A 27938-nucleotide genomic window follows, 5' to 3' on the forward strand; every position below is an offset into this window, starting at 1 on the left:
ACAGAGAGCCCAGAAATAAACCCTCATATATATGGCCAAATGATTTTCAACAAGGGTGCTAAGACCATTCAATGGGGAATGGTCTTAGCACAGTCTTTTCCACAAATGGTGCTGAGAAAACTGAATATCCACATACAAAATAATGAAGTTGGACCCTTACCTTTCACCATATACAAAATTTAATTCAAAATAGATCAACAACCAAAATGTAGGAGCTAAATCTATAGCACTCTTAGAAGAAAACACTGGGACAAAAGCTTCATGACATAGGATTTGGCAGTGACTTCGGATATGACACCAGAAGCATAAGCAACAAAAGAAAAACTAGGGAAATTAGACTTCATAAAAATTAAAAACTTTTATGCACCAGCAGACACAAATAGCACAAAAGGCAGCCCATGGAATGGGAGGAAATATTTGTAAATCATGTCTGATAAAGGGTTTATATCCAGAAATATATTCTGGATAGACTCTTACAACTCCACAAGAAAACAAACAACCTGATTAAAAAATGGGCAAAGGACTTGAATGGACATTTCTCCAAAAAGATATACAAATGACCAATAAGCACATGAAGAGATGCACAACGTCACTTATCCCCAGGAAATGCAAATCGAAACCACAGTTGAGACACCACCTCACAACCATTAAGATGGTTATTATCAAATATAAACAAATAAAAACCCCAGAAAATAACAAGTATTGATGAGTGTGTGGAAAAATTGGAATTGCTGGTAGGAATGCAAAATGGTGCAGCTGCTGCGGAAAGGAGCGTGGCAGTGCCTCAAAAAGTTAAACATAGAATTACCATATGATCCAGTAATTCGACTTCTGGGTATATATCCAAAAGAACTGAAGGCAGGAACTCGAACAGATATTCGTACATCAATGTTTACAGCAACATTATTCACAATAGTCAAAAGGTGGAAACAACCCAAAGGTCCATTGACAGACAAATGGATAAATAAAATGCGGTCTATACATACAATGGAATATTATTCGGCCTTACAAAGAAAGGAAATTCTGACACATTCTACAATGTGGATGAACCTTGAAGATACTATGCTAAGTGAAATAAGCAGTCACAAAGGACAAATATTCTATGATCCCACTTATATGAGGTTCCTAAGTAGTCATTTTCAGAGAGACAGGAAGAAGAATAGAGGTTACCAGGGGTTGGGGGAGGGGGAGGGGAATATGGAGTTATTCTCTAATAGGTACAAATTTCAGCTGGGGAAGATGAAAGAATTCTGGAGGTGGATTGTAGTGATGGTTTCACAACAATGTGAATGTACTTGGTGCCATTGAATGGTGCATTTGAAAATAGTTAAGATGGTAAATATTATGTATATTTTTCCACAATAATATTTTAAAAGAAGCAGGCAATAAATATTATGTATATTTTTCCACAATAATTTTTAAAAAGAAGCAGGCAATGAAGTCAGGGAGGCCCTCTGCATGCTGTTCTGATGAGGCCCCATCTGCAACACAGGGTTCTAGCTTGGGAGGCACGTTCTTGAGGGGCAATGATAAACCAGCGCTGCTCAGGAGCCAGGCTGGGGAACAGCCACAAGAGGAGAGGCTGAGGAACCTAGGGGTGCAATCCTGAGAGGAGAGAGCCCTGTCTTCCTACAGCCAAAGGGCTAACGTGAAAATCTCCTGTACCGGGTGAGGGGAGGTCTGAATCAGATTAGCAAACATCTCAGGGAGACTCATGGGGGTTTAATTTCAGGCTGATCCTTCTGACAACAAGTGCCGCTCATCAGTGGGATGGGTTGCACTGGGAGGTTGGGCAGCATTCCCCACTCAAGAAAGGCTAGATTTAAACCAAAGCTGGAGAAGCAACTGGCGGGGATGCTGTGGAAGGATTCCTGTGACAGCAGGAGGCTGGGCCAGCTGACCTCCATGAGCTCCTCGCTCTGATCCCTCAGGCTCTGATCTCTCAGGTGCCCTTGGTCTTGCCCTGTCCAAGGGGCAGACAGAAGGCACATTCCACCAACAACTAGTAGCCCTGCCTTCTAGTCCCAGCTCTGTCAGTGATTGGCTGTCTGATCTTGGATGAGTCACCACCTCCCGGGCCTCAGTTTACTCATTTGTGTAATTAACACCTGCCTGCCTTCCCTCACCCCCACCCCCAGAAGTGTGGCAAGGACAAAGCGAAGCAAAGACTCATGAAGAGGAGAGCCCAGATACCTTCGCAGCCCTCCTCCCCTCCCTCCTGGCCTCTGCTTTCCCTTTCTCTCAGAGCAGAGCTGGTAGTGTTTCCAAGGATGCAGTTTGCACACCACTGGTGGTATGTGGGATGCTAGGGGTGATACTTGAGGCTTATCTAATGTTGCATATTTATTTTAATATGTGCTAATTATCCTTGATGTTTGTAGCAAAGGATAACAATAAAGTTTTTAATGATAGCTATATCCACTTTTTTTTTTTTTTTTTTGCAGTTCGCAGGCCTCTCACTGTTGTGACCTCTCCCGTTGAGGAGCACAGGCTCCGGACGCACAGGCTCAGCGGCCACGGCTCACGGGCCCAGCCGCTCCATGGCATGTGGGATCTTCCCGTACCGGGGCACGAACCCGTGTCGCCTACATCGGCAGGCGGACTCTCAACCACTGCGCCACTAGGGAAGCCCTCGGCAGGCGGACTCTCAACCACTGTGCCACTAGGGAAGCCCTCAACTTTCTTTTTAAAATATACTTACAAGTTAATATAAGTTGTAAAAAGTGAGTTAAAGAAGAATAATAATAACGAAAGTGATATTTGAATAAAGCAAAAGTCTTGAAGGAGGAATGTGAGTGGCTGGGATTTGGGAACCCCAGATGGATTGGGGAGATATAACAGCCTGGGCCCCCAGGCCCCAGCAACATCCTCCCAGGCCTGGTGATCAGATGCAAAGAAGACCAAAAGACAAAGCCTTTTGGTTGGTCCTATTGCCTGGTTCCCTTAAGGTGCCAGATTTTACCAACCGATTGACAACTAAGAAATAGAACTAGGTTCTCAGATCCTCCATCCACATGACTGTGAGCTGGTCGACTCCTACCTCCTTCTTCTTGAACCTGCTGTCTCTGTTCATACTGGTGCCAGTGGCTCCATGAGGAAGAGGACAGCCCTGACTCAGCCATTCCCCTCAAGGTGGTAGGAACATGTTGGGTCCCTCCCCCAAAGTATACTTAAATAGAAGCCTAGAGAGGAAATGCCAGGCTCTGTGCCACGCGGCGAGGGTGATATTCTTGTCCGGGGCAGCAGTTCCAGTGCACCTCGGCTTAGCTTCTGCACCAGGGAGGGCAAGCTCCCCTCAGGCACTTGTGTCTTTAAGCATGATATGCGAGATCCCCTGTAGAGGAACCATCTAGAAAACTGATCAAGGCCCAGTCCCCTCCACTCCACTATTATCTGCTGATCACCTTGGTCAAAGGGTCGGTCGGTCAGCCTGGAACACCAACCTTCCCTGAGGAGGCGGAATGAAAGAAAGTTCCGGCTGATTATTAGCCAGAACTTTGGGAGATGGCCCTTGGGGGTGGGGAGAGGGGAACAAGGGGAGGAGGGCATGGAATACACTCAGAAAATGCCCCCTTTCCTCTCTCCTCCTTCTATTGTGGCCCACATCGCACATTTTGAAACATTTTTACCTGTCAAACTACGAATAAAGAAATAATTATCTTCCCCATTTTGATGATCAAAGACCTCCAAACACCAAGTTAGTATAATTCCAGGTGAAAAGAAAAGAAACTTAACCTTTTGTTTACCAACACAGTCCCTGAATATATGAAGATCATTTTTTTCATTCCCTCTCCCAGAATCTAGCCTGGAAATACTAAAAACCCAATGCCCCCCAGCCCATAAAGGAGCAGGGAGCCCAGTTAGGCAGCCTGATTCAGAGACTTTAAGAAAACACTACCCTGGACAGTTCTTGTGGAAAGTTGGGGAACCACTGAGTTAATTCATTCTTTCTCAACGGTGATTTTCAGAAGCTCTTCTCCTAACAGTGGAGCAATGGATTTTCATGTGACCAAAGCAGAAGGTTGGATAAGGAGCTAAAAGGAGGGAAAAGGCCAAGAAAGGGGAAACTAAGAGAACAAAAGAGAAAGATGGCAAGCTTGACAATTTGCTAAGGATTGATCCTGATAAAGAGACTGGATCAAGGATTAAAGTGCCTAAGGTCTATAGGAGAATTGGTGAAATTCAGCCCAATAGAAAAGACAGGCACGGGGGCATGGGCAGGCAATTCACACACACACACACACCACAAATGGCCAATAAACATATGAAAATGTTCAACCTCACCAGTAATCAAAGGGAGAACATTGAAAAGCTCCTTTTCCAGAATGGCCATCACCAAAAAACCTACAAACAATAAATGCTGGAGAGGGTGTGGAGAAAAGGGAACCCTCCTACACTAGAGGTGGGAATGTAAACTGGTACAGCCACTATGGAGAACAGTATGGATGTTCCTTAAAAAACTAAAAATACAGTTACTGTATGATCCAGCAATCCCACTCCTGGGAATATAACTGGAGAAAACCATAATTCGAAAAGATACATGCACCTCAATGTTCATTGCAGCACTATTTACAATAGCCAGGACATGGAAGCAGCCTAAGTGTACATCAACAGAGGAATGGATAAAGAAGATGTGGTACATATATACAATGCGGAAGATGTGGTACATATATACAATGGAATATTGGAATGGAATGGAATATTACTCAGCCATAAAAAGAACGAAATAATGCCATTTGCAGCAACATGGATGGACCTAGAGAGTGAAGATGGACCTACTGACTGAAGTAATTCAGAAAGAGAAAGACAAATATCATATGACATTGCTTATATGTGGAATCTAAAAAAAGGGTACAAATAAACTTGTCTACAAAACAGAAATAGAGTTACAGATGTAGAAAACAAACTTACAGTTAGCAGAGGGTAAGTGGGGGGAGGGATAAATTGGGAGATTAGGATTGACATATACACACTACTATATATAAAATAGATAACTAATAAAGACCTACTGTATAGCACAGGGAACTCTACTCAATACTCTGTAATGGTCTATATGGGAAAAGAATATAAAAAAGAGTGGATATATGTATACGTATAACTGATTCACTTTGCTGTACACCTGAAAGTAACACAACATTGTAAATAAACTATACTCCAATAAAAAATTAATTAAAAACATAATAAAAGCCCCTGTTCCCATCCAGTTGGGAAATTAAACAATACTGCCAGCTGTTGGCAAGGCTGAGTGGAGTGGGTGCTCCTGCACAGCTGGTGGGACTGTGCACTGATGGGTCCTTTCTAGCACACTTTGGGAATACCCATTAAAAGCCTTAACCCTGTGTATTCTATCTGACCTAGAAATTCCACTTAGGAATTTATCTTAAGGCAAGAATCATTTATCTGTGCAAAGATTTAGGTGTATTGTTCATAATAGTATTATTTATAATAACAAAAAATTTAGAGGGGGAACACAGTATAAATGTCCAACTATAAAGGATTCAATGAATAAATGATGGTATCTCCCTACACCAGAATGCTACAGAGCCATTACAAGTAGGGGTGTTGAGTGACATTTAATGGCTTAGAAATATACATGCTCTAAAACAGGAGATGTTGTAACAGCCCATCCTTTCAAACTATATATTCATAGAAAAGACTAGAAATAAGTGTGCAAAAATTTCACCAGTGATGTTTTTCCAGGTGATGGGATTACAGGTATTCTTCTTATATAATTGTGTTTCCATATTTTCTAAATTTTCTGCAATGATCAAATTTGGCTTTTGTAGTAAAAGATGGATAACATATCTTTAAAAAAAGAATCAGTGAAGTTGCAGGTTATTGTGATGGGGACAACAGAGGAATGGGGCAAGTGTTCAAGGTCAGCTGGGAGGTGGGACATAAGAGGTAGACAGAGAAATTGAGAGCTGAAGTCCATTGGAAGAGAGGATATGTTTATGTGCTCAGCTGGGGTGCAAGAGCCAGTGGCACTTGGAGACCACTGGGTACGTGCTGGGAGGTGAAACGTGTTCTACTGGGTGACCGTGGGAAAGTCACTTCTCTTCTCCTGGCCGCCAAGTTCCTTTCCCCTCCGATGGCCCATGACTCTGTGCAATCAGGCTATTATGATGACGGTACCCACATGTGATGTCCCCTTATTTGAAAAGACAAATATGTTCAATAATGGGGTGAGGTGAGGTCAGGACTTTAGGTGACAAAGGAGTGATAAAATAGGACATGAGATACAACGTGCATTTTTATATGCTTTGATCCCCTGCCTCCCATTTTTCCTGTAGAGCTAAAAATGACTGAATTTAAGGATTTGGGCCAAATGTACTTGAAATAAGTTGTTTCACTCCTCATAAAATCAGGAGGAGTTGGGGGCAGCACGATGGAACTCTGGAAGCTGTAGATTGCGATTCACATCCACCATGCCTCCCTGGCTGGAACTCACCTTCCTTGGTCATCAGAAAAAAAGCTAGGGAACAGGAAGACAGGGAAAACTGCCTTTGAACTCAGAGAGAACGCTCCATAGATACTCATCAACAAGAGCTGTTGAAAACATAGGGTACACTCAGGGCTGTGCCCATTCCTCCATCACGGCTCCAGGACCTCCTGCATCTCCCACTTCCATGAGCCCCCAGAACTTGCTCTTGGGAGGGACCCAAGGAAAAGCTGGGGCTTCCCCTGGGCCCTAGCCAACAGGAAGAGGTGGCAAGGGGTGATGGGGCTGCCCAGAACAAGACAGAGGCCTGGGTGAGCCCAGTGCAGGCAGGGAGGGATGGTGGGCAAGCCAGCCTGGGCACTGACCTCTGGGCACGTCCATGGGGTTGAAGCTGGCCAACAGGTCGCGACACCACTGGCGGTCACCCTCCACCTTGCTCAGCCAGTTGTTGCAGTTGAAGTAGTAACGGAGGTGAGGCCGCTTCATGTCGGTCACAATCACACGGTCCAGGTACCAGCTGGCGTGCAAACCTGTGTTGTCATGCTCGATCCTGGTGTGCAGAAACAGACACCCGCACCGTCACTGGCAGAACAGAAACGATGCCCCTTCCATACCGAAATACCCCAATGTTTGTTCCAAAGAGAGGTTTAATCATTTTGATGTTGTTGTTACTTTACCTCTCCAACCTCAGTTTCCTTATCTACAAAGTGGGGACTCCTTGCAAGGTGGATGAGCTTATGAATGAATGTTGCACCGTTACATTGCCCACAAGGAGATATTGCCTTCCATGGAAAATCCAGGATTGCTAAGGCTTGTAGCGGGACCATCTTGAGCTTCCCCTCTCTCCCTGACTCCCAGACACACCCCCGCACCCCAGATACTCAGTCCCACCACCCAGAGGATCCCCCATGGCCACATAGGACTGGTGTTGCCCCATAGAAATATCACATGAGCTTCACGTGTGAGCCAGATAGGTAATTTTAGATTTTCTAGTAGCCACATTGAAAAAGAAAGACACTGGTGAAACTAATTTTAATAATATAATTTGTTTAATCCACTTATCATTTCAGTGGGTAACCGTGTAAACATCTATTAATGAGCTATCTTACATCCTTTACTTCATACTAGTTTTTCAAAGACCTGGTGTGTTTTTGCACACACAGTGCATCTGGTTTGGGCTAGTCACATTAGAGTGATCAATAGCGCCATGGGGCCAGGGGCTGCTGAGCTGGGCAGCAGAGATCCAGACTTTTCAAAATCTGGCCCCCATTATCTTCTGCCACTTCCTACAGTCCTCTTCATCCTTGGCAGTCCAGTTTTCTCTTTGAGGCCCAGTTTCTTCCCCAGAACTTGACCCTTGGACGACCTCACTTTGCACCAAGCATCCCATGACAGTGAGGCCTTACAACTTGCAGGTCTTAACGGGACAACCACAGTCCAAGACAACACACACATGGATGACACACATGATATACCCAAGGATGCATGGCTCTGCCCGGCATGGAGCCTGGCACATAGTGGACCTCAGCTTAGTGGCTGCCTTTCCCACACACTGACACCTTCTTCCCGACCCTCCCCCATAAGAACCCCTTCCGTGTTCATAACCCCCTTTCCCCACACAACCGGTGCCGGGGCCCTCATAAGTCTCTTATTTTCCCAGTAAAGAGAGTTCATGGCCCTATATTTTCTAGTGGGAGGAAAAAAAAAAAAACAAGGACTGAATGGAGGCAGTATTTCCCTTCTGTCCAGGCCCTCTAGTCTGGGTACAGTCAGACCATAAGTGATCTTGACATGCTGGCAAATGGGCATGACTTGATTGGGGGTGGCAGTAGGTGGAGGGGGGCAAACAGGGGCAATTGAAGGCTGTTCCTTAGCAACCAGGCTGGCAGAGTTATCCCTCCCCACACATTCACAAAAACTCCACCAGACAGAGCAAGATTAGGGGAGATCTCTGTCAAAAGGCATCCTGCAATGTGTCCTGGCATCTCTAACACTCACTGGGCGCTTATTGTATGCCAGTTAATATTCTAAACACTGACTCATTGAATTCTTACTAACTCTAATGGTGCCCTAGGAGCTGGGCACCATTATTACAGACAAGGAAACTGAGGCCTGGAGAGGAAACCTTCCCAAAGTCCCACAACTGGTAAATGGCAGGGCAGAAATTTGAACGAAGGCAATCTGGACTGAGTCTACTAACCACTTTGCTAGGGTTTCTCAGAGCATATTTCCCAAGTGTGTGAAAAATTGTCTCAAGTTGTCTTAACCCAAAGAAGTGAAACTCTAATGGGCAAATTTAGGGCACAATGACTCAGAGTGGGAGGGAAAGATTTGGGCCTTTGATCACACCTCAGATGACATCAGAAGAGCAATCAACACCCAAAAGTGTCAGTAGTGAAATCAGTTCCTATTCTACTTGCCTTCCTCTCACCCAACCTGGTCAGGGGCCAAGTTCTCACCTGATTTTGTGGATGAGGCCCACATTATTGGTTCTCACCCGGAACACATCGACGTTGGCTTTCTCAAAGGCAGATTTGCTCCTGCAATGAAGGTGTGCACAGTTAGCACAGACCAGCACTTGGTTCACAGGCCCTGGAGGAGAGCCAAAGGCTGGCATCCCCCTACTTCCTCCACCATCCCACTCCAGGAAGTGCTACTGCCAGCCAATCCCATTCTGAGATTCCTTTCTGACATGGTTTGGAGAGGTGGAGGGCAAGGATGGTTAGTATTCATTCCTTGCTTTCACGCCCAGGTTCTTATGGGATCCTTGCTATGTATCATTAAGGCAAGCATGGTGGGCAACATTAGCCCCATTTTACAAACAAGTAAATTGCTAGTTGGTAGCAGAGCTGGGACCAGAACCTGGCTCCCAAAGTCATGATCCAATGCTCTGTGGTTGCTCTGGGTTGGGAGAGTGGAGGAGGAAGGAAGGTGTGATAAATGCCATGGTGCTCTTGGGTCTGCAGGCCTCCTGGCCTCTCCTCCTCACCTGCCTTGCTCTTGCTGGGAAGAGTTGCAATGGCAGCCCCAAGTGGATGCAAACCTTGGGTGGTGGGCCATGGTCCTGCCATTCCAAGGAAGGAAACATTCAACACAAACCAGTGACCAGGGAAGTGGGGGCAGTGAGGGAATGCATGTCTGGCATCCCACAGAGGGTGCAAACAGAAGCAAGTGCACCTGAGATGTTTCTCAATGAGATGCCCAAGCAAGTCCAGACTCGGGAGCATCCTAGCATCCATCAGCTTAGACACAGGAAGGCTGGAGCACCGAGTCCTCTGGGAGTGGAAGCCTGAATCTCACGTGGACATCTGCTCTGTCCTCTGTGTAGGCCAGGACGCCCGCCGCTTGAGCCCAGGCCTGCTTGCAGCTCTTCCTGCTACCACAGTGAAGGCCTCACAGGGCTGAGAGCTGTGGACCTCCCTCAGCGCTCCCGGCCAGGGCTTTCAGCACCAGCACACAGCCCATAGGAAAAGAAAAACGCAGAAGATATGTCTGTTCATTGGCCATCACATGTTTCAAAATAAAGTGAGAGGTGAAAGGCCTTCTCCCCAAGGCAGCAAAGGCTCAGACTCTCTCAGTAACAGAAGGCTTTTAAGGTTCTAGAGACCCAGAAGCTGTGATTCTGCAAACAGACCCACTCTGGCAAACAGTCTGGTCTGGGGAGATATTTCCTTATGGTGGGCACAGCATGAGACATGGGGCCCAGGGCCCTCCTAAAGCAGTGCAGAGCTCACAAAATCAGGTAAAAATGTGCAACGAGGCCACCTTGTCAGGGAGAAGAGCCCCCAGTTGTGTAGCCCGGGGAACAGAGCGGGAGGAGAGAGTGGCGGGAAATTCCGGGTTTTGCTGGAGTGAAAAGGCCCGCCCCCAGGCTGGCGACATGGACCTGTCAGAATCTCACTTCCAAGGGCGAGTGACAACATGGCCTGTATTCTGTTGCAGAGTCAAAGCAGTTGTTAAATGACTTGCAAAACACGTGAACATCGATTATGTGCATCAGGACTGTGTGAATGGGAAACAAGGAAATGAATAAGAGGTATTTTCTGTTTCAGTATACAAGACAAGGAAATCGATTTTTAGAATAGACAGGAGTCTCTATATCATATAAATACCCTACAAAGCAGTCACCCTGGGAAGCTCTATGATGGAATATTATGCAGCCATTAAAAATCCTATTGTGAAAGAGTATTTAATACAACAGAAACAGGTTTATGAAATAGGCTTAAAAGAAAAAGCAGGTTAAAAATAGAATGTATAAACAACAACTAATACAAAAAGGACACCAAGTTCATTTAAAAACAATAAAGAGGGGGAGGATTTATACAAAAACATCATGTCTATATAATAAGACTATTATGAAGTGCTGGTTATTTATTCTTGTGTTCATTTTTTTCAGTTTTCTGAAGGAAGCACATCTTGATTTCATAATTATGAAAAAAGTACAGTCCCCTGTTTCAGAACCCCCTGCTCCATCCAGCCCACAGCTGCTTGTGGTGAATTCTTCGGAATGAATTTGAGGCTCGCTAGGCTTCATCTGCTGAGGGTGCATGGAATTTGGGAAACAACCAATGCCAACGAGTAGGGGAAGTGGAGGGTGATTTGGAAAAGAAAACACAAGGTGTGATTTGGACGGAAAGCAGCTGGCTTTTTAGGGTGCTTCTCATAAGAGTTCCAGCTCCAGCAGCTGCATCCAGCAAGGGGAGCTCTGCACCTTCAAAAAGGCCCTGCGCGCGCAACCAAGTGGAATGTGGGTTGGCGCTTTCCAGCGTGTTTGTTAAATAATCGACCATGCTGCTTTACAGTCACTCAAAAAAGACATTTTAAAAAGCGAGGTGGAAGAAGGGAAACGAGGAGGAAAGGTTTGCCAGGATGGGCAGAAGGTGTGCTCCACGCTCTCTCAGGACCACACTGGAGCATCCAGGGCACCACAGGATGTGACGCAATCATCCACAGTGTTTACGACATGGAGACCAATATCCTGGCGGACAAGAGCAAAGCCTTCTGCATTTCAGGGGTCTCTCTTCAGAGAAGGGAAAGCAAAGGACTGCAGAGACAGGGCTCTACAGACTCCCTCCTCTCAGGGAGGGGCCAAAACAATCCCAGATGAGCTCCAACCCCAGCCCACTTGGGGTCAGACTCCGAAATCCCCCCTTCCAATAAGTCAGAATGCAAATGCTGGTGGGTTTCAGAAAACTGACTGAAGGCGGTGTGGAAACAGCAAACGACAGAGGTCCCTGGCCAAAGAAACATCAGAAATAGACACTTCTTCACATTTCCTTGTGGGAGATGGCAGGTTTTCCACAGCTCCTGGTCAATCCTCAAATGCAGGACACAGCTCCCTGCCCGTGCCTGCCGCTCCACAGGGATCCCACACTTTCCAGGCAGCACAGGGCATTTTAGCTACCCCCTGGGCAGAGCCAGCAGACTAAAATGCCAGGATTCTACCACACTTGCAGTTGGTGAATTCTCAACGGGAGAACCGTGTTCCAGAAGATACATGAGATCCCATCCTTTTGCCATATCCTAAGCATGTGACTCATTGTTGGGGGTGGTCCTGGGTAACGGGGAAGGGGGCTTCCTCTGGGATCCAGAGCTGTTGGTACTTCGCTAGTGTGGAGGTCAGGGCGGAGGTCAGCTAGCAGGGGAATGAAGTGAACGTGTCCCACTCTTTGCTGCCTAAGAGAGGGTCCAACGTGTGCCGAGGAATTTAGATCCCAGACCATGAGGGTGAGACCCATCAGCATTTTAACATCAGGCACCAAGGCTCTTCTTGCAGCAGGAATTATTTTGTTTTGGAGAATAAAAAATCCTAATAAGCCACCCGGGAGTAGAAGGTAAAGGCCTGGGGCAGAGGAGAAAGGCCACAAGAAAGAGTGGAATTGATGGGAGAGAGAAGAAGGAGGACGAGGGAGAGGCAGGAGAGAAAGGTGGGGTGAGAGACACGGCCAGAGGCTGCAGAGAAAGGGGTTGGGGAGAACTTCCAGGAAGGGTGGTGGTTTAACTTTAAGACCTTGGTGCGGGCAGGCGGGGCATCTATCTAATATTCCATTTTAAGTTGTCTGTGTTGCTTCCATGTGAACTCTGGCACCCCGAGTTATCAGTGGAGTCTGATGCACACCAAAATGCCTTGTAGTTTGTGTGTGCGTGTGTGCATGTGTGCATGTGTATATGTGTGCTTGCGTGGATGTATGTGTGCGTGTTTGTGGGTGTAAAACAAGGAAAAGGAGCTCAGTTCCAGTTGACACAGGGGTGTGGGTGTGGGTTTGGGGTGACACAGTGTGGCCAGGAGGGAACAGCAGCAGACAGTGAGAGGACAGGAGATCGCGAGACCAGTGGGCCAGACCCCAGGGACTGCTGAGGGTGAGGGCTGGGCTGGGCTAACTGCATCTAAATCTCACAGAGCTCGGGGACCTCCGTGGCCTCTGCATGCTGGTTACACGGCAACCTGGACTTCCTCGGAAAGCAGTACTCCCCTCCCAGACTCGAGATCTCCATCTTGAATTGGAAGGGTCTCAGATGGTGAGGATTGTGCTTATGCGATTCTCTTTATAGACAATTTCTCGGGTCTTGCAGCAGCCAGACTCTGGTCTCCTCTCTCCCCGTTTACCCTGCTCACCGCAGTCAGATTAACCCTTCTTGTCTGCACCGTACGTCAAGCCTCCACAAGGCCTTCTCCAGTCTGGTCCTCCCCTGCCTTTCCCACCTCCCTCCTCTCTGCCCCTCCACGCAGCCGGTAAGTCCCCATCCAGCCCCCATTGGTCTGCAGTGTCCCTTGTGGCCTCCATACTTTTTCAAGCCGTTCCCCCTCATCTAAAGTACCCTCTTTCTGCACCTCCTCTATGAGTCCTTTTCACCTGTCGAGGTCCAGATCACATATCCTTCCCTGTAAAGTCCTATTCTAGCCACGCTGATACCAAATCGTTTAGTGAGCTCTATTTGCAAAGCACTGGGATAGGTGCTGCAGGCACAAAACAGACCTCCCGTCATCCTCTGGCTCCACCTATGCATCCCGCTATGCATCACCTCTCCAGCCTCTCCAAGGACATACAGCTGATGCTGCAAACATGCCTGTATCCCTGAAACTGCCCATTTCCTGCGGGCCCCTGAAGAGCCCTCTGGACCAGCCGGATTGGGACCCTGGCCTAATCTGTGCCCTTGATGCCCTGCTTGGAGCAGGACACAGATACAGGAGGGACCCCTACAAGCAGACCCGTGGAGTAATTGGGGGGAAGTTGATTCCTACATGCAGGCTATCTCACAGAAGCTGGCTGCCTCTGTGTGGCTTCAGAAGCACCCAGAGACCTGCTGGCCCTGCCAGCTCAGTCATGCCTGAGACCCTTCACCGTGACGCAGATTTCCTTCCCACTGAGAAGGAAGGCTGGAACTCAGACTCCCAGGGCGAGGGGACACAGTGACAGACCTTCACATGCGGTTATAAAAGTTGACTCTGGGGACCTTCCTGAGAAGGTGTTTTGACAGAGGAAAAAGGTGAGAGGGGAGAGTCTGAGGGTCCAGGTGCATGAAAGGAGGAAAGCCAGTGAGGAACCACCACAAGAGGGGAAATGGCTCTTTTTGTTAAAAAAAAAAAAAAAAAAGACAGGCTGGGGACTCCAGATACGAAGCTGGCCAACTCCCCAGGGTCTAGTGGCTTCTCCCTAGAGGGGTGCACTCCGGGGAGGACACATGGCAGAGGATGGATTTCATGTATTCTCTTTACCGTGCCCACAGCACTGGAGCAAAGGGCTTCCACAAGCGAGTCACTCGGCAGTGTAAGCAGTACAAGAGGGCAGGTACCCTGTTCTGTGGAAATGGACAAAATAGGACGTTACGCCTGCCTCAACGCTGCCGCATTTACACCAGAGGCTGCCCTCAGGGTAAATGTGATCCACTGGGGCCTGGTCCGTCTGCTAAGCACAGAGTATGTGGATCTCCTGGCCTGTGGACCCACCTTTCTACTGCTTCGCCTGCCGCCCCTGGAGGTGCCAAGCTATAAACCCCAGAGGTCACACCCTGGAGCCCCAGGAGGCCTGCAGGGGAGTCTCCCACACATCCTCTAGGGCCACGGGGTCATGTGCTTGAGGAAATGTCTGCATCAAGACCCTGGGGTTTGAGGACCAGCTTTACCATCAAAAGTTCCATGACTCAGAGTTGCTCACCACTCCCCCCCAGATGCCCCGTGAGCAGGTTGGAATAGATTTAGTTGTTTTCAAGTTTTTCTTGGCTACAGAGCCCACGGTGCAAAGAGTATCTGACTGAGAAACTTGGTGGATATGATAAACGTAAGTCAAGCTCCTCCAGGGGGAGGAATGCTAGGGTATTGGGAGCCCAAAACCAACTGACCAATCCCCTGCTCCACTCAGCACAGGGTGAAAAGAGCTGCCCAGGCCACCAGTGAGGTCCCTGGCCATCTCTGGAATGCCATGATTCTGCTAGAATGTTGCCATGTGTAGTAACTGTGTGTGCACATGTGTGGTGGAGGGGAGGGGATGGAAAGGAAGAGACAGCAGCCTCTGCTCTCAATGGGACACAATGAAATGGAAGGCACAAGTGTGCACACACACACACACACACACAAGCACATCTACACAAACACACGCACTGACTTGAGTGTGCGTTAGCGGGCAGGCAGGTTCAGTTTGACGCTGGTCCCAGGTGAGACGTAGGTGCAGAGCATTTAAGCTTGTGGCTCCCTCACATGCATGGCCTTGTCCCCTCTTCCCAAAAGTCCTATGAGTTTGGTAAGATGAGGATTATCACTTCCAGATGACATATGAGGAAGCCAAAGCTTTGGATGCCAAGAGATTTGACCAAAGTTATACGGCAACTAAATGGTAAAGCTGGGCCTAGACCAGGTTTCTTGATCCTGAGGGCTTATGCTCCCACATCAAAGGACAGCTAATATGAATTCTTGGGAATTCTGAGAGCCAAAGTAAGCATTACCATACACAAAAAAATCAAGAGAGGAGCTAAGGAAATCACTGGGAGGGGCCTGGCTGGCACGTGATCGGTTGTTAGCAAGGCCCACACCACTTAATACACCTGTGGACACACCTGTCTTCTCTCATGGGTTCCAGAACTTTATCAACCCCCACTAACAGCCCAGGACCCCACCAAGGCTGAGCTGGTACTCACTTGCTGGTAAGATGGAGCTTGGGAGAGAGCCCATTCTCTCCAAAAAGGGTGATGAAGACATTGGCACTGGTCCCTGCGCCACGAACATCCCCCGTGGCTGTGACCACCTCGTACACTGCAGGAGGAAAAAAGACAGACCGCAGGCTCAGAAGAAAGCCCAGAATCCTATGTGGACTCGGAGAAGCCATAGCTCCTGCCGGATCCACAGGGGGATGCCCAGCCCCAGAGCACGCTCTGGACCCTTGCTTCAGCCCGCAAGCCTCTGAGCCAGGGTCAGACCCACACCAAGCCCTGCTGTGAGGCCACAATCTCCCACTTAATGCTGCACATTCATTCTACAGGTAAGGAACCTGCAGGCAAGGGGACAAGCCCAGGTCACACAACACACAATGTCAACACCAGAGCCCAGCCCAAGGCCTCCCAACACCTGTCTGTGATCTTTCCAGCACAGCACATGGGTGCCATCCTAGCCAAGACCTTCTTCAGAGCCCGCCCCTGGCTCTCACCTTTCTCTCTGCCCTCTACACAAGGCTGCCTTGCAGGCCTCACTTCCTGTGACCTCCTGGGTGTTGCCATGGCAATCTCAGGATAACACATCTTAGTGGGGGGGATGCAGAACTTTGCCAGTGAGTCCCTGTAGGCAGGGGCACGGAATTCCCCTCTCTTTGTCCCCTTGAAGCTTGTTCTGTTTGCTGTTGGTGTCTTTTCTTTTGACGTCCCTGGTTCTGATGAAGGTCCCCGTGAGGGGGAGAAAGGAACAAGTACATTTGTGTGACTCCCTGTCTCTTGTGATAACCAAAGCCTTCATTCTTCACAGTCTACACCACAGGGATTCCTGATCGGTAAACAACTCCTAGAGCCCTCCCTGAGATAACTCCAGGACCTGAAGTGTTGCCCATATGGTTTGCACATATACAAGGATGTTTCCCAACTGAGTGTTCATAGGAAAATGACCAGCACGGTGGAAATTCTAGAACCACATCACATGAGAGAAGACATATAGGCCTGGAGATGCCTGGTTTAGAGAAAGGAGTCTGGGGTATGGGAGAGGGATAAAGAAACTACCTCCATAGCTGCCCCAAGTGTACAGAGCTACTTCTCAAATAGGACACTAACCATTAAAAAATGATAAATTAGTTAAAATTAAGACCATCAGGAGAATGAAAAGGCAAGCCACAGACTAGAAGATATTTGGAATGCACACACAGGCATCCCACATAATACCTTGTTTTATCACAATTCCCTTTATTGTGCTTTACAGATATCATGTTTCTTACAAATGGAGGGTTTGTGGCCACCCTGTGTCAAGCAGGTCTATCGGTGCCATTTTTCCAACAGCATTTGCTCACTCAGCATTTGCTCACGCCTGTCTCTGTCACGTTTTGGTAATTCTCGCAATATTTCAAACTTTTTCATTATTATTATATTTGTTATGATGATCTATGATCAGTAATCTTTGATGTTACTACTGTAAAAAGATTGACTTGCCGAAGGCTCAGACGATGGTTAGCATATTTTTTAGCAATAATGTATTTCTAAATTAAGGTATGTACATTTTTTAGACATAATGCTATTGTACACTTAATAGACTACAGTATGGTGTGAAACATAACTTTCATATGCACTGGGAAACCAAAAAATTGGTATGACTCGCTTTATTGTGATATTTGCTACATTGCTGGGCTCTAGAACCAAATCCACAATATCTCCGGGGTCTGCCTGTCGCCAAAAATGGACTCATACTCAGAAAATGTAAAGAATTCACACAAATCAGTAAGAAAAAGAAAGACCAGACAATTGCTTTAATGGGTAATAATTTGTTTTAAAGATAAACATACACTTACCATAAGACCCAGAAATTCCCCTTTTAGGTATTTACCCAAGAGAAATAAGAACATGTCCACACAAAGATCTGCACACACACTTTCATAGCAGCTGTATTCATAATAGCTCTAAACTGGAAAAACAACCTAAATGTATCAACAAGTGAATGAATATTTAAAAGTGTGGTATATCCAGACAGTGGAATCCTACTCAGTGATAAAAAGGAACGAACAACTGACATATGCAATACGGATGAATCTCAGACACACGATGTGGAGCAAAAGAAGTCAAACACAAAGCACTACACGATATGTAATGCCAGCTCTGTGAACTTTAATCTGTTTTAACAGAAAGCAGAGCATGGTTGCCTAGGGTTGAAGTTAGGGGGAATTGCCTGGGAAGGGGCACGTGGAACTTTTGAGGGATAATTTAAATGCCCTATAGATAAATGGTGCTGGTGGTTACATAGATGTATACATTTGTCAATACCCATCAAATGGCACTTTTAAAGTAGATTCCTTTTATTGTTAATTATATTTCAATAAAGTTGAAAAATGGGCAAAAGACTTAAATAGGCATGTCATAAAAGAGGATATCCAAATGGCCCATAAACATAGGGAAAAGGGCTCAGCATCATTATTCATAAGGGAAATGCAAATTAAAATTACCATGAGACACTACATGTACCCACCAGAATGGCTAAAATTAAAAAGATGGACAAATACTAAGTATTGTCAAGAGTGTGGGGCCATTGGCACGCTCATACATTGCTGGTGGGAGTATAGATTGGTACAAGTCCTGGCAACTAAACATAAGCCCACCCTATGGCTCAGTGATTCTACTTCCAATTATAAATCCAAGAGAAATGAGTGCATGTGTCCATCCAAAAATGGGTACAAGATCTGTAGCAGCTTTATCCATAATAGCTAAAAACTGGAAATAACCCCAAATTCCATCAATAGAATGATTAAGCAAATGGTGATATATTTATAAAATGCAGTAGTACACAAATAATAAAAAAGAACAAACTATATAACAAGTCACAACATGGATAAATCTCTCGGATATAATGTTGAGTGAAAGAGAAGCTAGACACACAAAAATGTGTGTACTGTGTGATTCCGTTTATATGAAGCTCAAGAGCAAAAAACTAATGTATGTGGGGCTTCCCTGGTGGCGCAGTTGTTGAGAGTCCGCCTGCCGATGCAGGGGACGCGGGTTTGTGCCCCGGTCCGGGAGGATCCCGCGTGCCGCGGAGCGGCTGTGCTTGTGAACTATGGCCTCTGGGCCTGCGCGTCCGGAGCCTGTGCTCCGTAACGGGAGAGGCCACAACAGTCAGGGGCCCACGTACCGCAAAAAAAAAAAAAAAAAACAACTAATGTATGTGATAGAATCAGGAGGGCCATTACCTCTGGGAAGAATTTTAAAGGAGCTTTCAGGAGGTTAGAAATGTTGTGTCCTGTTCTGAATGGTGGTTACACAAGCATGCACATGTGTAAAAATTCATCAGCTGTTCCTTTTTGAGTTTTGTGCTAATTATATATATTACATATATAATTTATATGTGCACATACATATTATATATATTCTATAATGTGCTGTATATACATATATATAATAAGTATATTATTCTTCAATTTAAAATTTTTAATTTAAAAAGTTCAGACAGCTGAAGAACTATCTTAGAGAAGACAGGTATCTCATGAAAGACACAAAACTCTGTTTAGTCCAGAGAGGAGGGTCCCAACTAGTAACATCCCCTGGTCAGCACAAAGAAGAAATGTCAACAGCAACAAGGGTTGCTCCTAGCACAGAGCATGACAAATGGGAGATGCTCGATAAATAATTACATGGATGAATGAATGAAAAAACAAATGAATGAATGAAACAATCAATGAAATGAATGTGGACTATGGAAATAAATTGACCAGTATGTAAATCTCAATTCTACCATACTGGCTGTATGATTTCAACCAAATTTCTTACTGGGATTCATTTTCCTTATCACCGAAAGAGAGAGAATTTCTTCCTTGAAGGATTATCATAAGGATTAAATCAAATAAAACAAAGTTTTCAACTTTCATACTCATTGACCTAGCATATTTCCACTTCTGGGAATTTATCTTACAGACACTCCTTCGCAGCTGGATGAAAGATATACATTCCATAAGTGGTAAACTGTTACCATCATCACATCACCATCATCATCTCCACTGTTGTCATCATCAACATCAATATCATCTTCAACATCACTACCATCATCTCCATTAACAACATCCCCAAGAAGGAAGGCTGCCTTGGGAAACTGTATTCCAACAGACGCTGGGTAGCCCCCTGTCTGGGATACAGGAGAGGAAAGGGCCCCAGGGCTAGAAGCTTGTGCAGCATGACCTCTGAGGTCCCTTCGGATCCCAGATTCTGGTAGGAGTCACTCTCTTCCCCTCATGGGCCCTGTATTAGTCAGGAGGTAGACCAGTGCACCAGCCTCAGCCTACCCTCAGAGCATGGAGGGAAGCTGCTCTCCTTCCTCTGGCTGTTGGTAATCTCCAGTGTAGCCTGGAGGTGACCTGAGGAACAGAGAAGGAAACCTAGGCCTTCCTCCTCTTCCTTCTTCTTCCCCATCACACTCATCAAGATTCTCCACAAAATGCAAGAACCCAGTGCTCAAAGGGAGTAGGCGACACATCGTTCTAGAGCAGAGAGGGTAACAATGACAGTGCAGGTAAAGTTCAGACAGTGACTACTGTCAGAATCTTACACATTTATCGCCCATTCCTGTAGCTGACTGCGGAGTCAGTGGGTCTGTGTCTCTTAGAAATGTCAGCATGGCACCCACCCTGGCCTGCTCTCCTCCAGCTATTTTCAGCAGAGTCAAGATTGGACAGTACAAGAGTAAGGGCCAGCCGGAGCAGCAAGATTCAAATCCTAACTCTGTTACTTCCTAGCTTTGTGATCTTAGGCATGTTACTTAACTTCCCTGTGCCTCAGTTTCCTCACCTGAAAAAGCAGATTTTAAGAACCCAACCCACCTTCTTGGGTTGTTGTGAAGATTAAACCGATCCACGTGGGTAAAGTGCTCAGCGTGGTGCCTGATGCATTAAATACATGATTCTATCGAACAGCATCGTGGCCTGAAGTGGGGACTTGTCTTGGGAACCGTTGAAGTTCCTGTCTCTCCTGCTTGTGACCTTGTTGACATCACGTCAGTTCTCGGAGCCTCAGTCCTTAACCTGAGACTAATCACACCTGCCTTGACTGTTCTCCGGGATATTGAGGATTCCAAGTGAGAATGGAAGTAAAGAGGCTTTGAGAAGGGTAAAAAGAAGAGGGAAGCTGTGAAGGATCACATCGTCACACTAAGGCAGGCAGAACCCATGAACAGAAGTGGATGGGATGGCGGCTATGAGAGGTTTCCGAGTGCTCTCACCAGCAGGCGTGCTGGCTGGGGCAAATCACCCCAAAGCTGAGAGTATTTGTGATGGGTGCTGCCCGCACATCTGGCCTCAATGCCCCTAGCCCCACCAGACAGAGCTTGGAGCACACGCGCTGAGAAAGGCAGCAATACCTCACTTGTTCTAGGTCCTTCTTTCCTCCCCACAGTACCCACCTCCACCCCCGAAGGTGCCCAGGACACCATGCCAGGAAAGAGGCTTCAGCAGAGTCACAGCCTCAAAGTGCCATAGCAGCGACCACCTTCTCTGAGCCTGGGGTCTGTGCTGGGAGCTGGGTTAGGAGTCAGGACAAATAAAGGAGCCCCACCCCTACCCCCGCACAGAGGTCAGGATGGCTGAGGCCACGAGCCCAACAGAATCGGATATAATCAAGGAACTCCCAGCAGACAGGAATTAAGGAGGGCAAACAAGCCCATGGCAGGCACAGAGCAAGCATTCGATACTTATCTGCTGAATGAATGGGGGAGTCTGGTGCTTACAGGGAGAAGTGAGCCAGTTTAGAGGAAGCGCTGAGAATTTAAATGCCTTCAGGGGCCAGGCAGGCAGCATTGAGGAGTAAAACAGACCTATGAGTGATAAAGTCCGCTGCCTATGGACATTCACAGTCAATCATATTTTTTTTTAACTGTGAAAATAAAACAACACCAACAGGGCCTTCCCTGGTGGCGCAGTGGTTGAGAGTCCGCCTGCCGATGCAGGGGACACGGGTTCGTGCCCCGGTCCGGGAAGATCCCACATGCCGCAGAGCGGCTGGGCCCGTGAGCCATGGCCGCTGAGCCTGCACGTCCGGAGCCTGTGCTCCGCAACGGGAGAGGCCACAACAGTGAGAGGCCCGCATACCGCAAAAAAAAAAAAAAAAGAGTAAAAAAAAAAAAAAAAAAACAACACCAACAAAAACAGCAAAGCAAAAAGAATCTCTCTGCAAAAGCCAACACTGGCTCCTGGGCCCCCCGTTCACCCCTTCTCTGGTTTACCTGACAAGAAGGTAGAGCATTTCTAAGCAGCTCCCATACACCCCAGAGGAAGGTGAGATCGGAAGGACTGGGCCCGGGTCCAAAGCACCAACTGCCCTCCCATGTGGGCCAGGGCCATCGCCTTGCAAAGCCCCAGGCCCTCACCTCCATCGGCCGCGGTGGGCAGCGGCCCCCAGCCCCTGCTCGGCACCCGCTGATGACCAGGTCTCTTCCCACAGGCCTCTGCACAGCCTGACGCAGGCCACACCTCAGAGACCAGGCGCGAACATGGCTTCTGGGACGTGTAGGACCTGGAGAGTGTGGGCACTCGGTTCTAGTCTATTCTGTGCCAATCAGGCTCTGTGACCCTCGCTACAGTGGAGGCCCCAGTGTACCCCAAGGGGGTGTAGGATAGACCCAACAGGATAATCCACGAGAAAGGGGTTGGGTTGGAACCTAAAGTTCCTCCCTCAAAGCCAGGGGCAGGATGGTGCCGCCCCCGCGGGCCCCGCCTGCGCCCCCGCCCCGCAGGCCAGGGCCCCGCACACCTTTGGCCTTGTAGTACTCATGCTCCAGCTCCTCTTCGTCGTCTTCCGAGGCGTAGCTCAGCAGCTCCTGCTCATACAGGCCTAGAAAGTCGATGTCCTCCTTCCTCCTCTTTCTCTTCTGGGGCATCATTTTGCCGGCTGTCCCTTCCTGCCACTCACTGGCTCACGGTGCCCACCCCTTTGCACCTGCTTGGACCCGCGGCCCTCTCACCTGGAGCTCCCGTGCACACGCCTGGGGGGGCCAGAGCCCACACATGCCCACACAGCTGCCCTGCTCCCCTCTCCTCGCTGGCCCCTGAGCAGAACCTCGGTGCTTTATCTCTGGCCCCCTCCTCTGCACCTGCCGTTCTCTTTGGGTCTCATGACTTATTCATGGGGACTGAGGACAGGCTATCCTCCTTCCCACCCGCCCCCTCCCCCTTTCATGCAGAATCAGGTGACATCAAGCCCTTGGCATCTGTTTCCTACCTGGCCTCACAGCAGGGGCAGGTGGGGCATCTCCCATAAAGATGCCCCAGCCTCACAGCCCCAAGGGCCGTGAACGATGCCCCCAGGGCCTGAGACCTTCCTGAGGAGGGCAGGGCCCCAAACAAGCCGGGCCCCCAGGACTCAGAGGACTCCATTTCTCTCTATTATTCATGACCTCTGCTCATCTTACGGGGCAGGCAATGTTTTTACTGGATCCTTCTCGATCTCTCTGCTTCCATCTCCTCAAGTCTGCTGGCTCTGGAAGTGGCCATTCAGCCAGGAGAGACCTGCTGCTCTGATGAGCACTCAGACCACCCACAGAGTGTTTTCTGAGTCATGAGTTCCTGGTGTTGCAGCCAGAGCTGAGGGCACTGGGAAAGCCCTTCGAGTCCTAGGTGACCCCCACAGTGCCCCGACAGGCCGGCAAGATTAACCAGCATCTGTTCTAACAAGAGCTCTCCATTTACCCATATTGCCCTCTGCGCTTGCAAGGAGATAATAGAAACCCTGCGAGCTCACCTGGATGCCCACCCCACTCAGCCCTTACCATCCCTGCAGCCCCGCACGGGGCTTCTGAGTGAGAGAGAGAACCAGAGGCCCCTCTCTACCCCAGATCAACAAGCAAGTTTCCCTTAGGGCCACTGGACTCCTCTTCCTTGCTTATTTTATTTTATTAAGATTTTATTAAGATTTCTCACAACCCGAATTTAAGATTTCTATGTAAATCCTTAAAGCTAGAAATTTTCAATCCTCTCCTTCCTCTGTCCTGGTGGCGTGAGGTCATCAGACAAAACTGGTCTGCCCACCGCCTCCTGGCTGTGCAGCCTGGGCAAGCCTGTCTCCCCACCTATAAAAGGGGGAGAATGACTCATTAAAGCATATTGAGCACTTGGAGAAAATACTCAGTAAGCGGAAGCCTCTGGAAGACAGTAGAAGCTTAATAAATGTTCATGACTGAGGATTTCTCTCTTTCTTATTTTGTATGGCGGGGGCGGGGGTGGTGGGCTGTGTGCGATGCTTCGTTATCATCTCAGATTGTCCCAGAAGCCCTCCTTCGGGTCCCGTAGGCAAGGGCCAACCGCCGGCATCCTCCTTCCTCTGTGGGTCCCGACCCACACTAACACATCAGAGACACTAGTGAATAGATGAGAAATCCAGTTTCCTGGGAGGACTGCCTTGTAAGGCCCTGCTTACTTGTTACCCATCTCCCGCCTCTCCCAGCCTTGAGCTCTGTGAGGGCAGGGCTGGTGCCCCCTTGCTCACTGTTAGGTTCCCAGTACCTATAAGATGCCTGGCACACTGTGGCCTTCAGTACCCCTTTGTTCAGTGAGTGAATGGATGCACGAATGAACAAATTGCAGCAGAGCTCTAAAGCAGCTACAAGGAAAACAGAATGGGCTGAAAAGCAAACACACTTTACAAGATAGATTGGTAAAGTGTTCCAGAACCAATATCGTTCTGAGCACGTTTGGCCTGGAGAAGAGGACATTTCAAGGGTCTACAAATGTGAATGATTGTCTAGACTAAGGCTGAAAGGGCAATCTTACACCCGCTGGTGGTGATTACAGAAAGGCAGGTTTCAGCTCAATCCGTGAAGAAGGATGGGAGCACTGCCTGGGGTGACAGTGTCACAAGAGATATGAGGGCTGGACAGCATTGTTTGTCTGCCTACAGCAGGGGGCGCTCCAGGGGCCTTTGTGGACTTGGACCTGGCGGACTCTCCATCAGGTAGCTGGACATTCTATGACACTGAGTGGCAGGTGCAGGTGGACACTGAGGAACAATGACAGGCCCCCCAGCTAGTGGCCACCGTGATTCGCCAGCTCTAGCTCTGCTGCAGAACCTAGATCAGACAGAGGGGTCTCTGTCCCACCACCACCGGGGACTGAGGAGGGCAGGAGGGCCTCTGCCCGCCATGCCTGGCCCCCCAGCCTGAGGTGGGGTGCAGAGAGGAGGAGGGAGCTGGTCTGCAACAGCCACAAGACTTTCATGGTTCCTCTCTGTCATCTCTGTGTCTCACAACCTCTTTGCCCGGAGCTGAGCCCACCCACAGTGCCCTTAGCCCCAAGCCGCAGTGCCCAGGACCCCCTGGCACCACCTCCCCTTCTCTGTTCTCAGTCTCCTACCCTCTGAGATGCTGTCAAGGTCCATTTTTCCTAAGGTGGGATTCCAGGACTCTGGATTCGACTCTGTGGAACAACTCATCAAAATGATAATTTCTGATCCCTTACCCCCAACCACTGAATCAAAATCTCTGAGGGGGAAACTTGGAACCTACATTTTCAACAACCCCCCTCTCCTCCCAGGGATTTTTCTATGTACTGAAATTTGGAGCCACTGTGACCTCTATGTCCCAGGTGAACTCACTAACTTGATCAGCTCACCTGGGCCATGGGGGAGGATTAACAAGCTTCCATCCCAGGGTGCACAGCCCCGGCTGCACATCAGAGCCACCTGGAGAGTTTTTAAACGCTGATGCCTGGGTTGTCCCAGAGGTGAGTCTGGGGCAGCCTGGGCAGTGGGAGTTTTCAAAGCTCCTGGGTGATGCAGGACATCCAAGCAGCAGTCGGCGCTCACATCCCTCCCCAGAGCCTGGGGCAGCCTTGTGTTTTGGAGCCACCCAAGTCCCTACCAGGGGAAGGTATTTCTGGCCCTAAACGTCATCACTCAGGAAAGATCAACTTTACCTCTGCCTCTGTTCTGCTGAGGGATGGTGTAGGGTCCCCTCAAAGACTGAAAGAGGAATAGAAGTGGAGTTTAAGTGTGGGTGACGCACGCCCCCTGCTGGCACCATATGGTTTGACCTCCGTGGTTAATTATGCATTCGGTTCTTCAGGCTGGAGACCTTAAAAGATTACTGGGAAATCACTAGGGAAATAACATTTTTCATGAGGATCCATTCAGAGAAAAAAATGAAATAAAGTGTTCATTTTACATGCGGACCCATTCAGAGAAAAAAAAATTTAAATTTTTATTGGAATTTTTTCAAAAAACTGAAACCAAAATATTTTTAGAGAATCCCATGGCCTTAGAACACAATGATTAAGAGAGCGGAGTCTGAAACCATACCAAGTGTTGATGGGGACGTGGAGCAACTAGAACTCTCACACCGCTGGTGGCAGTGCAAAATGGTACCACCACTTTGCAAAAGAGTTCGTCACTTTCTTATAAAGACCCTTCCCACACAACCCATAATTTCCACTCCTGGGTATCTACCTAAGAGGAGTGAAAATATATGTCCATACAAAAGCTGCATTTGAATGTTCACAGAAGCTTTATTCACAATAGCCACAAACTAGAAACAACTCAGATGCCCATTGACTGGCCAAGACTATTCAGCCATAAAAAAGGGAAGAAGAGGTGATACACGCCCAAACACGGATGAGTCCCGAAAGCATTATTCGTAGAGAAAGAAACCAGTCAGAATAAACTACATGCTGTCTGATCACATGTATCTGACATTCTAGAAGTGGCGAAACTAGCCTAGTGGTTGTAGGGGCTAGGCACGTGGGGAGAGGATTGACTGGAAGGGAGCATGAGAAGGCAGTGCTGGGCCTCGGGCTCTGCCCTGTCTCTCACTGGCCTGCCTCACCTGCTGTCTTCCACTATGAAAGTTTATCCGGGCCAGGCCCCCGGTGCAGTCTTGGCTGCTGACCCGATCCCCAACCCAGGCTCTTTGGTGTGAGGACCCTGCACATGTTTGACTTGGGAAAAGGTGCTCAGGGCATGATTTGCAGACCTACCTTCCATCCCAGGCAGAGCGAGGTCTGTGTCAGCCACCTTGTCCAACCTAGGCTTACCATGAGGCCCTGAACATGGACGTATACTTCTGCACTCTTGATAAAGCTGACACAAAGTGCAGACAGGATAATTATTGGGACCCCAAACTTCTGGTTGAAGGAGGGGCCTGTTTATCCCATTGACCACTGGCACGTGTGCACAAAGGCATGCTTGCACACACATGTTCTCTCACATACACGCTCTCTCACACACACAAAACGATCTCATTGCCCAAGTCTCCTTCCCCTTTAACTACATCCCTCTGCTGCTGAATCAGTTCTCCTAAAGCCTGCCTTTGGTCGTGTCACTCTCCAGTTCAAAAACCTTCAGTTACATCTCAGTACAGCCAAATTTTATCAGCCAGGATTCTGGATTGCAAGCAACAGAAACTAACACTGGCTAGTTTAAGTAGAAAAATTATTTATTTAAAAGTTAATGGGGGGAAGAGGGGTTTCAGGATTTTCCAGAGGGCTAAGAACCATGCTTAGGGGCTGCACCCCGGAAAGATGCCTGAGGTCATGTGGTTGGGTAAGGACCCCGCTGCCACCGATGCTGGACCAGAATGGACTCTGCTGCCTTGTGCCAATTCAGAGTCTGGGGCTTGTGCATCTGATTTGTTGAGCCTAAGTGGTGTGCCCACACCTTGCTGGAAAGGAGGCTGGGAAAGTGAGGATTTGGCATTTTCAGCTCTTACCCTGGGACCTGTGCTCTCCTCACACTTTAGAAGGGCATTCAGATGTTGGGTTGCCAAAAAAAGAATAACAAATACCCCCAGCACTAATAGAATTCCATGGCATTGGAGGTCCTGTAATCTGACCCAACCTCCCCCTTAGGAAACCCACACTACAATTAAACTGAAGAAGTTCTGTTTTCTAAACATACCTGGTGCTTTCCTTGTGTGAGCCTAGTCTACTCTAATATCGGAGCTAGAGTGTGCACCTCCGTACCAGCAAGCTCTTGTGACACAACCACCACAGAAATCTCAGTGGCATAAGCATTATTTCTCACATGTCTGGGGCTCAGCTGGGGTGACATCTTCACTGAGCTCAACTGCTCTGCATCCAGCTACAGGACCAGCTGGCTGTGGCTAGGGCAGGCCTGCGCTAATGGGTTCAGCTGCCTAGAGAAAGCTCTTCTCATGGCCATGGTCGAAGGGCAAGGAGGGCCACCCTGACAAGGCAAGCACTTTCATCAATCTGCTAACATCCTCAACCAAGCAAAGCAATGCACATGTCCGAGCCCATTGGCAAGGGCTGTAAATGTACATAGCAAAGGGTGTGGACACGGTGAGGGGTGAGAACAAGGGCAAAAACTCAATCTTCCCCAATGACTTCTCTCT

At 48.1% G+C, this 27938-nt stretch overlaps 1 protein-coding gene across 2 annotated transcripts in view; it reads right to left on the reverse strand.

Moving 5' to 3' along the window:
- Positions 1-22481, reverse strand: part of LOXHD1 (lipoxygenase homology PLAT domains 1) — a 201798-nt gene extending 179317 nt beyond the window's left edge. For both annotated transcript variants that reach the window (XM_060029542.1, XM_060029541.1), the window contains exons 1-4: positions 22352-22481; positions 15575-15689; positions 8902-8982; positions 6808-6992 (exon numbers count right to left, since the gene is read on the reverse strand). In XM_060029542.1, the coding sequence (XP_059885525.1) occupies positions 6808-6992; positions 8902-8982; positions 15575-15689; positions 22352-22481 (511 nt within the window). The remainder of the gene's footprint in view (positions 1-6807; positions 6993-8901; positions 8983-15574; positions 15690-22351) is intronic.
- Between the last annotated feature and the right edge of the window lie 5457 nt (positions 22482-27938).

This window comes from Delphinus delphis, chromosome 13 (assembly GCF_949987515.2).
Source record: "Delphinus delphis chromosome 13, mDelDel1.2, whole genome shotgun sequence".
Classification (NCBI taxonomy): Eukaryota; Metazoa; Chordata; class Mammalia; order Artiodactyla; family Delphinidae; genus Delphinus; species Delphinus delphis.